The 12,486-nt window shown below is 35.6% G+C and overlaps 1 protein-coding gene across 1 annotated transcript; it reads right to left on the bottom strand.

Annotated features, from left to right (window-relative positions):
• Window positions 1–400: 400 nt before the first annotated feature.
• Window positions 401–7,358, bottom strand: LOC117338179 (GTPase IMAP family member 4-like). Its single transcript, XM_033899418.1, has 3 exons — window positions 7,140–7,358; window positions 2,465–2,579; window positions 401–2,103 (listed from the first exon to the last, which is right to left on the bottom strand). Exons 2-3 carry the CDS (start codon window positions 2,535–2,537, stop codon window positions 1,454–1,456), a joined length of 723 nt encoding a protein of 240 aa, XP_033755309.1. The 5' UTR covers window positions 2,538–2,579; window positions 7,140–7,358; the 3' UTR covers window positions 401–1,453.
• Between the last annotated feature and the right edge of the window lie 5,128 nt (window positions 7,359–12,486).

The following is a 12,486-nucleotide window of genomic DNA, read 5'->3' as shown; positions in this document are numbered from 1 at the left end:
CTCCGTGTACAGACACTGTAATGTAACAGACACCACTCCGTGTATAAACACTGTAATGTAACAGACACCACTCCGTGTACAAACACTGTAATGTAACAGACACCACTCCGTGTACAGACACTGTAATGTAACAGACACCACTCCGTGTACAGACACTGTAATGTAACAGACACCACTCCGTGTACAGACACTGTAATGTAACAGACACCACTCCGTGTATAAACACTGTAATGTAACAGACACCACTCCGTGTATAAACACTGTAATGTAACAGACACCACTCCGTGTACAGACACTGTAATGTAACAGACACCACTCCGTGTACAGACACTGTAATGTAACAGACACCACTCCGTGTACACTGTAATGTAACAGACACCAACTCCGTGTAAAATGTAATGTAACAGACACCACTCCGTGTACAGAAACTGTAATGTAACAGACACCACTCCGTGTACAAACACTGTAATGTAACATACACCACTCCGTGTATAAACACTGTAATGTAACAGACACCACTCCGTGTACAAACACACTAATGTAACAGACACCACTCCGTGTATAAACACTGTAATGTAACAGACACCACTCCGTGTACAGACACTGTAATGTAACAGACACCACTCCGTGTACAGACACTGTAATGTAACAGACACCACTCCGTGTATAAACACTGTAATGTAACAGACACCACTCCGTGTATAAACACTGTAATGTAACAGACACCACTCCGTGTACAAACACTGTAATGTAACAGACACCACTCCGTGTATAAACACTGTAATGTAACAGACACCACTCCGTGTACAAACACTGTAATGTAACAGACACCACTCCGTGTACAAACACTGTAATGTAACAGACACCACTCCGTGTACAAACACTGTAATGTAACAGACACCACTCCCGACCATTTATGAACAGATACTATATTACAAAGACGATAAATCAAGCACATGAGCCTCTACTTCTTTTTTAACAATGTAAACAAGTTCAAAATGTTCCACCCAACAATAAGTACTCCCCCAACCACTTTTGCCACCGTGTCCAAAATCAACATTACACTGTCAACGTTGAAATCGTTGTCACATTTTTCATCTAAGGCCATGTGACGTTCTTGTATACTTTTGTCTATATCTTGTAAACATATATTTTCACGTTGATGTTTGGCATCGTCAGCTTGTTTTCTATATTTTTGAACCTCTCCTTTAACTCTTTCTAATTCTCTTTCCATTGCGTTAAATCGTTCATCTTTCATTTTCCTTTCGAGTAAATTTTCCTCCATAATTTTCCTCTCTTTCTTGAGGTCTTCAATTCTTTTTTCTGTTCGATTTCTCTCAGTTTCCAGACGACCAACTCTATCTTGGTATTTTTTCTTTAACTTGCTGTATTATTCCTTCTTTTTCCTTTTGTTTTTCTTTGTCATTTTGACGTCTTATTTCCTCCTTCCCTTTCACGACACTTCCCTCACGACTGTCTGATACATCTCATTCGTGTAGTAATGGCCGCCACGTTCTTCCACAAGAGCATTGACGGCCTCCATCACTTTCTCTGTATCTTTGTCACGTAAACTCCTGTCCGAAGTGTTATCGATGACAATATAGCGGTTGTTGCATTTTTCAACAATTTCCTGTAGTGAAGATGGTGCTATCTGTAGGTACTCCTGGAACGACAAGTTGTTTTTCTCCAATTCATCTCTCCCCGTGAAAACCAAAAGCGTATGTTTGAACATGTCCTCACCAAAACAGTCTTCTAGATGCTTGACAGTGTCGTTTTCTTCCGGAGTAAACCTCCAAGCCCGAATTACCAGAAGAAATGCGTGCGGACCGGGCAAGGACAGGCCGACACATTTGGCAACTTCTTTCATGATTTGAGTGTTGGGTTTTCTCGTATCAAACATTCCTGGAGTATCAATTAATACGATGTCTTTCCCAAACCGTTTAGCTCTCTTTTCTTGACATGTTGCCGTCACCGAGGAAGCTCCAAAAAGAGTCATGAAAAAACGTTCGCCCAGAATCGTGTTGCCTGTTTCACTCTTCCCTGATCCAGTTTTTCCAACCAACACCAGTCTCAAAGATCGCCTGTCTTCACCAGTGTGGCACCCTTGTTTAGAACAAAATACGTGTAAGTTAAAAAATACCGTATACCAAATTGTTTAAAAAAAAAAAAAAAAAAAAAATTATACATGTACATGTATATACATAATCCTATAATTTCATATAATCGATTTCTAAGTAATATCGTGTTATCATAATAATTGTACCTAATATACAAATTTTAACATCGATTGCTATCTGATATTGCAAGCCGCAAAAATGCACATATTTGTTTTTCACTTCAATTTTCTTGAAAAAATAACGAAATGAAAAAAAAAAGTTTCTCTATTATAATTTAAATATTCATGATTTGAATGAAAATCGGTCTTCAAAATTAAGAGAAACTACTTGAACTGCTTGCTACTTACAAATACGGTCGAGCTCTGAATGTAGTTCACTGTTCATTGTTAGAATGTCATCATCAACATCCGCGGTAGCCATGACTCAAACCTGATATGTCGTCTTAGAAAAATGCACTGCTGGCTACAAGGGGAAAATGCTTTGTCATTAAGTCAAAAACATATGTCTGCCGATATATACTAAAACACAATGAGTATTTTTTTTTTTTTTTTTTAGATTCAAAATAATTTTTATTGATCCCAGTGCTAAATATATATATATACATGTATGTACATGTATGTATGTACATGTATATATATCACACTAGCGGATCCGGGTTAGTGGGGGGGTTTTATAGCCATCGTCTGGTGGTGGGGTAATAGTTAAGCAATGTATATAGGGTATGGGTACACACTAGAGGGGTGTTCGGGGGGGGTGGGGGGGGGGGGGGGTGGGGGGGTGTGGGGGATACGCCTATGAAGCCGTGAAAAAGGTCACGACGTTCTTCCAGTGAACGTCATTTGTACTACATGCTACACCAAAGCGAATTTGGATTTTGTATTTATAAACAGCCGATTAACATCTTGTGTGTTATTTCTAAAACAGATTAATATTTTATCTTTCCTATGAGTTGTTAGGTCTAGTTCAACGGAAGACAATTAATTCCGTCTAAATAAACATTGTGTCCATCAATACATAATTCACGTTATATGCTTATATGTAGATCGATGATTTCGTTGAAATCAGTTTATTGTAAACTAAACCAGTGTAAATATTATATATATCTTGTCATCTCGGTATTTATATTTAGGAAAGTCATATTAACAATGTAGAAACATAAGATTTGATAAAAAAAAAGTGTTTCTAATAACCAATAAAGAAACAATATTATGGATCGGCCCCATTTTTCCGGAGCGCGCGCTATGCAGATAAATTATTTGGTTGTATGAAAATGGTAAGGGGGAAATATCCCACACATTGTCTCAAAGCTGAAGAAAAAAAAGTGTGATATATTGTCTAGTATGTTACGATATTGAGATTCGTTATACATCCTTCAGTACTATAGTCTGGATAAGTACTGGATCAACCACAGAGTTTGTATAATTACAGAGCTAACGTTTAGTATTATATCACATTTAATTACACATACGGTATTTATATAAATATTAATGTTATACCCGTATATATAAATTTAGATCACTAATTAGAGCTGAAACGAATAGCAGATTTTGGCATTCGAATATTCATTTGGTATATATTCGAATAGTATTCGAATATTCGGTAGTGTACAGTTGATACTTAAGAAAATGTAATCATTTTTGATTTACTAAGCTTGATAGACGACTGTAAAGCTTTAAATAAGTAACAGTGATATATACAATTGGAAAATAAACTAATATACTAATAAAAAATCCATGGAGGTGGCCCCTGTCTCTAGAATATTAAGATTATAGATAAAATTGACCTTTATGATTCTAGAGTTTCAAACTAGGAGCAGATAATCTAGTATTAGAATTTAGCTTGGCAATTTTAATAAAACAACTGAGGGTCTGGTGGCCAGTCTATGGAGGACACAGCTCAAGTACATTTGCAGACCCACTCTTGATAAAACTACCTCATTTAAATATATAAGACATCCAGCAAGACAGCACATCCTATCACATTATACTGACAGGGTATACCAGTCATCCGACTCCAAAAATGTACCATCTCTACAGTCTGGTTTGTCTCCATCAGGGAAAAGGCCAAAAGTGAGTCATTGTCGAGAGACATTAGAAAGTTATATATTTTTTTAATAGAGCAAAAAGAGCATTGATAGAGTTATGATAACTAAACTCCAGATTGTGTTTGTACATACACAGCAAGGAATATCCTCGTGTTATCGTCAATGGAAAGAGAGGCATCTCGAGACAGTTATAAATGTACAGTTACGTTATATGGTAAGGTGGGAATATACTTATGTCGTAGATATGGAAAGTATTACATGTGGAAGAGAAAATGAGAAGTAACCTCCATTACCCTTGGCTTGTTTGGTTTACCGGCCTATTAACAGCCAGGGTCATTTAAGGACATGCCAGGTTTTGGAGGTGGAGGAAAGCCGGAGTGCCCGGAGAAAAACCACCGGCCTACGGTCAGTACCTGGCAACTGCCCCACATAGGTTTCGAACTCGCAACCCAGAGGTGGAGGGCTAGTGATAAAGTGTCGGGACACCTTAACCACTCGGCCACCGCGGCCCCCTCCATTATTCCACAGATACACAGAGGTGAAGGAATTAAGTTTCAACACTGAAGCTGTTTTCATGGCTGCAATAGAACCACAAATATAAATACAACGGATACTGCTGTATGTATTATTGTTATAGTATTGTTACATGGGCTAACCACGAAAGTTTACCAACGAAAAAAAAATTGAAAGTTCCAATTAAACTACAAAAGAAAGTTCACATGAACATTTGCTGTCAATAGTGTCATACAGTTCATGATAAAAGAGAAATATTATTCCACAAGGTAAGTGATAGTTTCAATACAATTCAATTCAACTTTATAGCACTTTTGGAATTACAAATGTAATCTGATGGCTTATCATGAACAAAATTGAAATAACAAGAAAATGCATAAAAAACACTAAATCCAACCGGAGGTAGATCAGGCTTTCTTAGTTCTAATGAGTGTATAATAAATAAACAGATCTGAAGTATAATCATAGCTAAGGTCTAGACATGTATATGCCTATATAAGAGGAAAAGTAATTCCGTATGAAAGTCGCTAGCCGGAACAACTCACAGAAGATGGAAATTTGAAGGGTAAGGGAGGGGTTAAAACGAAAACTAGAACGTGTGGGGTAAATAGTAACAACATAGTAATAATACTTCAATCTTGTACAAGGAAACAAAGTCAAAATTTAATCTCTTAACCAAATTTAACTTAATATGTGGACAAAATGGAACTGGAAGAATCAGGGAAGTATGGTGCTTTTAGACCTAAGCGAGTTACCTCCCTTCATTTGTCTCGTATGCTAAGTTAGGTTTAACAAATTTCAATCTTTTTATGTAGTTTTGAGCAATAATGAATGAAAACGAAGCTTAATCAAGCATGATGAAGCACATTTTCAATAATAAAAAAGAAAGTTTCAGTTCCTCTAGCAGTGTAGAGTCTATGTTGTTAGTGTAAAATTACCCAATTCTGAAAAATAAGGCACATGTTTAAGTTTATGTAAACATAGCCAGTTAACCCTACATATTACCTATCATAAAGTATATAATCTATACAACATTTGCAATTTCATCACAGCTGCGAAGGATAAGTTTTATTTCTGTTTTTCAGACCTGTGAAAACCATTTGGACCATGGTAACCACTTCAAAGGAAATTTTAAAAATTGCAAAATATCATGATATTTGACCCAAAATTACGCATTTATCTACACATTTTTCCCTGAAACCCATTTGAAATGAAATGTCTTCATCCCAAAGACAGAATTTGATTTTAACATGTATCATTGTGTTCATCATTAGGATTTCTCATTTTTTTTCTGCTAGGCCTAACTTACCTCGTCTGCTATAGACTGGATTACCTGCCGTAGTTTTTCTACTCTCCGCTAGGCTTCGCTTCGAAAATACAAGTAGTCATGAGCGCAACCTAGCGGAGAGAAATGCTACTAAGGCAGGTAATCCAGTCTACGTCTGCTACTGCAACCGGAACACCTCGCTTGCGTTTGGAAGAAAATGACGAGGGGTTCCGAATGCATTTTTTACTACAAGTAAAACTTTTCCTGATTAGGCTATCAACACACTTTCGGAAAATGAGGAAAATCGGGATTTTTTTTTTTATCTCCAACACAATTTTTCTTTTTTTTACACAGATGTGAAACCAGTATAAACTCTTTCAAGATGAAAAAAATAATCAAATTCTTAATATCATTTGGACTTTACACATTGTGAAAACCCTCACGTAGAGAAAACATAAGTTTACTTTATGGATTTACAGCAAGCAGGCTAACTATTGAAACCCGCGGATTAGTATACACTGTAAATGTTTAATTTGAACACATTTTATTCGAAAAATTCAAATGAAATTGGACACAATTTATACAACTTAGTAACGTCCTCTTTCATAAACTATTATACAATAGTAAATACATGTATGGCAGCATTTTATTTAGATAGAGAAAAAAAACTTAACATTATCATACTCTGGTGTAGATACACAATCCCTAATTCCTATATCAGCACTAGTTATTCATTTGATATTTAACATATATATATATACATAAATAACACCAACTTAGTATGGCATAGAATTAAATTAGTTTGTATCTAGTACTTGTAAAACTTAATAAAGTGAATACAAAGACTTATTAATGTACCGTAATCATTAAGTACATTGAATAAATAAGCTATTGTATGAAAATTGTAAATTAATCACTACTAATTTTACTCTTCATAGTAGTGTAGCCGTTTCAGGAGAACACACAATCTCTTGAACGCCAGAGTTTCTAGTCCAGGTGTTTATTAATATGAGATGGAAGCCTACAATTAAATAAGTACTAATAATACCAATGGACAGGATAATTGTAGGAAATAAATAGATAATAAGAGATAGAATATACTTTTACATGAATATTATAATATAAATGAAGATATTATTACACTACATGTATTATAATATTACTACATATCAACAGTATACTGGTTAGTCTGTCTTACCAGGTTCCAGGGGATGGCAGGCCAACCGCCCAGCTCCATGCCATAGGTACAAGTCAGAGTGAAAGGGATTGAGGTGTGTGAGGGCATGTGGCTGCGCATGCGCCTTCGAGTATTCTCGAGATGCATGCACAGTCACAGGTGATTGATACTCATACATTCCACTCTCTCAATCAAGCGACACTAACATGCACGCATGGACAGGCTAGGCCCGGATTATGTATGGAGTAATATATTTAATACAACTATATACAACTGTATAAATATATACACAGTCTACAGTAGTTTACAGTTATTTTTAGCTGTTTAGCTGTAAATGTTTCAATAATCCAGTTTATATCAATAGATAATATCAAACGGTATCTTCAGTAATACCAAATTCACGAGTGGGGCTAATATTTTGATTTTTTTTTTCACGTCTCCGTTGTTAAATTACATTTTAAAGCAAAATGTACTTGGTCAACTTTTGATTTTCCATTTTGCCGTTCGTAAGCAGTGTTTTTATTGGCCGAATCAGAAAAAAGTGATATTTTTTACTAGTGATAAATATCACTTTTATAGAATGAATAATTTCCGATATTTCACTGGTAAAACTGTCATAATTTGCTAAAAATTAGAATAATTAAAAGTCACACTCTTAAAATAAATACTTTTCAATACCAAGGAAATTTATCTCGTAAATGAAGAGTATCACTGCCTTCTGTGCAATATGAGATTAAAGTTATCGTTAGTTAAAAAAAAAAAAAAAAAAACAGACAGAGGATTTGTTTCTTCTTTGTTTCCCCACTTGCTTTGTTTGATTTTAAATATTTGTAGTGAATGACACAATATGCAAAATAATAATCATAATAAAAAAGACTTTTTAAAATTTGTAGCGGGAAACGGGGTCGACCAAAAAAATCTGTCCTCTTTCTCCATTTTTTATTCTCTTTCACTCATAACTCATCAGCTCATAGCTTAAACAAATACAAGATAAAATATAATAAGAAAAAAAACCCTGTTTTACGAGGGAAAACTGCATGAGCGCAAAATCCTGGGAACAGTAGGATTCCAATAATAAATGAAAAAAGGAGTTGCTTCCCTTGTATCATATTTCACATTCCCTCCTCCTCCTCCTCCTCCTCCTCCCTCCTCCTCCTCCAAATATTAACTCACCCCACGTATACTGGAAGATGTCCCACAGCACAACACACTTAACACATTTTTCGGCTCTGCTTATAACTTTTGGTTAGAGTATTGGTTAATCGTATTTTAAATCAAATAAAATTCTAATGGATATACAAAACCATAAGATGTTCAGAATGTGCAAAAGAGAATGTAGACCTGAAAGATCTCATCACTTACATCTTTGCAGTCCAAGGGTTGTGTCTCGATGTACTTATCTTCTCCACATCTTTGGGACATTCAAGACGTGATCAAAAGCTCTACACGTCACCGCGCCAGGTAATACCAATATCCTTGATTTGAAATTTTGTGAATTAGTCATATCTGTCATTACTTTTATAAATTAAGGGTCTAAAGAAACACACACCACCACAAAGAAACTGACTGACCTTGATTTGAAGGTAGTATAGAACCATTGTTCAAGTTCAATTTGAACATGAACTAGAACCATTGGCTTTCTACCTGTGATATGAACACACGTAGTAATTTGACGTAATCTGCCGAAATGTGACGAGTACAGAAATGGGTAGATAACTGTACGTCAGATTTAATAACGGGAGATAAATCTGCGTAACAATAGCATGACGTAACGTCCTTTGTTGACGATCTCCTCCACAACAGAAAGCGACTAGCTAAACCAGCGACACGAACTTTGGCTGCTCTAGATAAAACAAAGACACTTTTTTAGCGCGATAAACCAGACATGATTTCCCCACAAATAATGGACAATAACAATAATCAGGTAAGCATAATTACTATGGAAAGAAAAACTTTAGCGACTTTGATAAATGTTTTCATTTCATATTTCATTAATCTTATATTATCCTTATTCCAAAATTATCAAAGACTATCAATTTACGGGATTGTTTTTTTTTTTTTTTTTTTTTTTTTTTTGCGTGTTATATTTTCATGATTTCGATTTATTGATCACAATTCCATATCGTCAAACTCGTTCTGCATTTTACTGTAGTTTTATGGTCGAATCAATTGCCTGTTGGTATTTTTATTATTTTTTTTAATAAGATTATTGACGAAGAAGGATGGCCTACAGACGTGTATGGCTTTTTACGGGAGACACGATCAAGTGGATTGAACTTGTGGGTCACGTTCTTGGAGAACAAGGTAAAGCTCCCTTTACTCAGAATGGCAAGGATTGACAAGGAACCATGTTCATTAAATGGTTGTATAAGGGCATTTTATGTTAATTGAGATACCACATTTTCCCCGTTTCAATTAACACACCATGATATTGGATAATTCAAGTTCAAGCGTTTTATCAAAAATCTCCCGGACAAGGTTGGATGATGTTTTTTTTTCTTTCTGAAAACTGTTTCAAATAAGAAAATTGATTATTTCAATATAAATTATTTTCTTTCCTTTCAGATCCCCATCGAAATATGTCAAACCAAACCTGCATACCAACGGGCCGCAATCGGTCCTCAATGTCCGAGGAGAGGAACACAAAGAGAAGAACGAGGAAGAGGACTGGACGGACGTAGAGGAGTGTAATCCTTACTTCCGGATCTTTTCGGACGCAGAAGATTGGGGACATGGTGATACAATGCCCGAAGCCTGGAAACTCTAAATGGAGGTAGAAACAAGTTTGACGGGGAAAAAACTAACATTTCACAAGCGATTCATACACAATTAAATGGAAAATATGTACGAATAATTTATTTACCTGTAAGATTTTATACAAATTTTCTCAATATTTGTTATCCTTTTAGAATTTCTTTTAATAATGAACGTATTCGGCATAATGTTTTCGGTGCTAAACGAAATCATAAACAATATTTTTTATAGATACTCGCATAACTGATAGTTTTCCATTCGGAAATATAATTTTATAACTTTATTTCAGGAAAAAAAATCCCTGGTGAAGACGATCTCGCCTAGCAGCATACCGGTCCTTACATCATACGTGACGTTGTGTGATACATGTGGGTTTCCCTGGCCGAACAGTCACAGAAGAAAACCCCAACTTCCTGCTTTGACACGTATTGGACTTTGTAGATATGGAAATATGAAACTTTAGAATCGAATTGACAATACACTGCATATGAACTACATTAAGTTCTCTGTCGAAATATTTTGATATCTATCCAGCGTCATTGTAATGTAAAAGACAACTTCTTGATATCGTGACAGTTTCCGGGATATCTGAAACCCTCGTCGTGGCAACCTTATTCAATGCTTCTGTGAAAATAACGCCGTGCATCCATCCGTTGAAATGTATACAAAATAATCTCCTCCGTATTTAATAAAATATAACTTCTAATCTCAAATGTACATTTGTATTTATATGATATACATTTTGACGACTTTAATTTTTTTTTCTTAGATTCAGAGTTCCAAAGATTGTTGTAAATATTTTGCAAATAAATTCTTATCTTTATTACGTTTTCACTTAACTGTGTGTTTGATATTTCTCATTATCTGCTTTGTTTCTAAATTGCTTTCGATGCTTCTGGTTTGTCAGAGCATCTCGTTCAACTCCGTACAAACTCGGTAATTCGATGCTTCTGTTTTTTCGGAACATCTCGTTCAACTCCGTACAAACTCGGTTATTCGATGCTTCTTGTTTGTCGGAACATCTCGTCCAACTCCGTACAAACTCGGTCATTCGATGCTTCTGGTTTGTCGGAACATCTCGTTCAACTCCGTACACATTCGGTTATTCGATGCTTCTGGTTTGCCGGAACATCTCGTCCAACTCCGTACAAACTCGGTCATTCGATGCTTCTGGTTTTCCAGAAGTCTCGTTCAAGTCCGTACAAACTCGGTTATTCGATGTTTCTGGTTTGCCGTAACATCTCGTTCAACTCCGTACAAACTCGGTTATTCGATGTTTCTGGTTTTCCAGAAATCTCGTTCAAGTCCGTACAAACTCGGTTATTCGATGCTTCTGGTTTGTCGGAACATCTCGTTCAACTCCGTACAAACTCGGTCGATCCCTCGTTTCTGCTAGTTTGTTGCAACTTCTCGTCCAACTCCGTAGAAACTCGGTCCTTGTTTTCTGCTGATTTGTCGAAACATCGGAACAGATATATACGAATTAATTCCATTTACTGATTTATTTAGGTACTTATAAACAACCTGCACTATAAAAGGATATACTGCCACTGTCCTCGGCAGAGCTCCTAATACATCAACTATACCTACATTGTACTATCAGTATCCTGTTGACAAATAACTAAGACATAAATAAGATTATGAAATGACTTTATACAAATAAGTATTTTATTGATGTGTTGTAATTAACAGTCTATATGTTGTAAGGAGATGGTTTCATAAGTTGCTATAACTTGTGCCTGAGTCTTTTCACCGATTTTAGTAAATAAAATATGTTTTAAGTCAAAAGACATAAATAAGATAAAACATTCAACATTAATTAACGTTAATTAAATACAATGTAATTGAAAAGACAAAGTGTAACGTACCTCAAAATAAGCATCAGCGTGGTTGAGGAAAATAGTTTGAATATTGGCGGTAAAATGTCGATCCATGCGAGATGAGAATGTTGGATTGAAAGAGTTGTATTTGCCTTTATAATAAGTGCGAGCATGGAAGTTTACGATCTTTGGTTGTAAGAGTATCTCATTTTCGTATTTAATCATACCTTGATAGTAGTTAAGTCTTAATAGACACGTTGTTGTAGTTTATTTCTCCGGTAAACACGTCTCGTATGGCGGCCGCCATCATGTTTTTCTATAGCGTATGTGAACCGGAAGTGACGTAAAAGTGCGGGAGTTTCAAACATAGTATGCGCGAGGGCGCATTCGATAAGGGTATACAAGGCAGAAATTCTCGGCATCTTTACCATTCTGTCAGACGATCATTCTGTCAGACGACCACTCTATCAGACGACCATTCTATCAGAACCATTCTTAAACAGAAATAATGGCTTCATTTGACTCATTGGTGAGTTTGGTCATAATCTAAAACGAATATTTTATCCAGATTCGGAATTAATTAAGATAAATATAAATCATATTTCTATAGTCTTTGAGCAAATGTTCCGATTTCGGAACAGATTCCAGATTCGGAACAATGTTCCAAATCTGGAACACTGTATATTTCAATACTAATACTATATAACAGGAGATGCTGGGGATTTCTAAAATACTTTAACTCATGAAGTTGTGTGAATGCTGGACGTAATATTTTGTACATATTATAAATTATA

Source organism: Pecten maximus, chromosome 1 (assembly GCF_902652985.1).
Source record: "Pecten maximus chromosome 1, xPecMax1.1, whole genome shotgun sequence".
Taxonomy (NCBI): Eukaryota; Metazoa; Mollusca; class Bivalvia; order Pectinida; family Pectinidae; genus Pecten; species Pecten maximus.
The sequence above is the reverse complement of the archived record's forward strand: the minus strand, read 5'-3'. Positions and strand labels throughout refer to the sequence as shown.

Excerpts from the sequence above, each read along its gene's own strand:
- LOC117338179 (XM_033899418.1), bottom strand. The coding sequence starts at position 2,537 with ATGGCTACCGCGGATGTTGATGATGACATTCTAACAATGAACAGTGAA. Across the intron at positions 2,104-2,464 it reads TTCAGAGCTCGACCGTATTT|GGTGCCACACTGGTGAAGAC; the intron begins GTAAGTAGCAAG and ends GTTCTAAACAAG.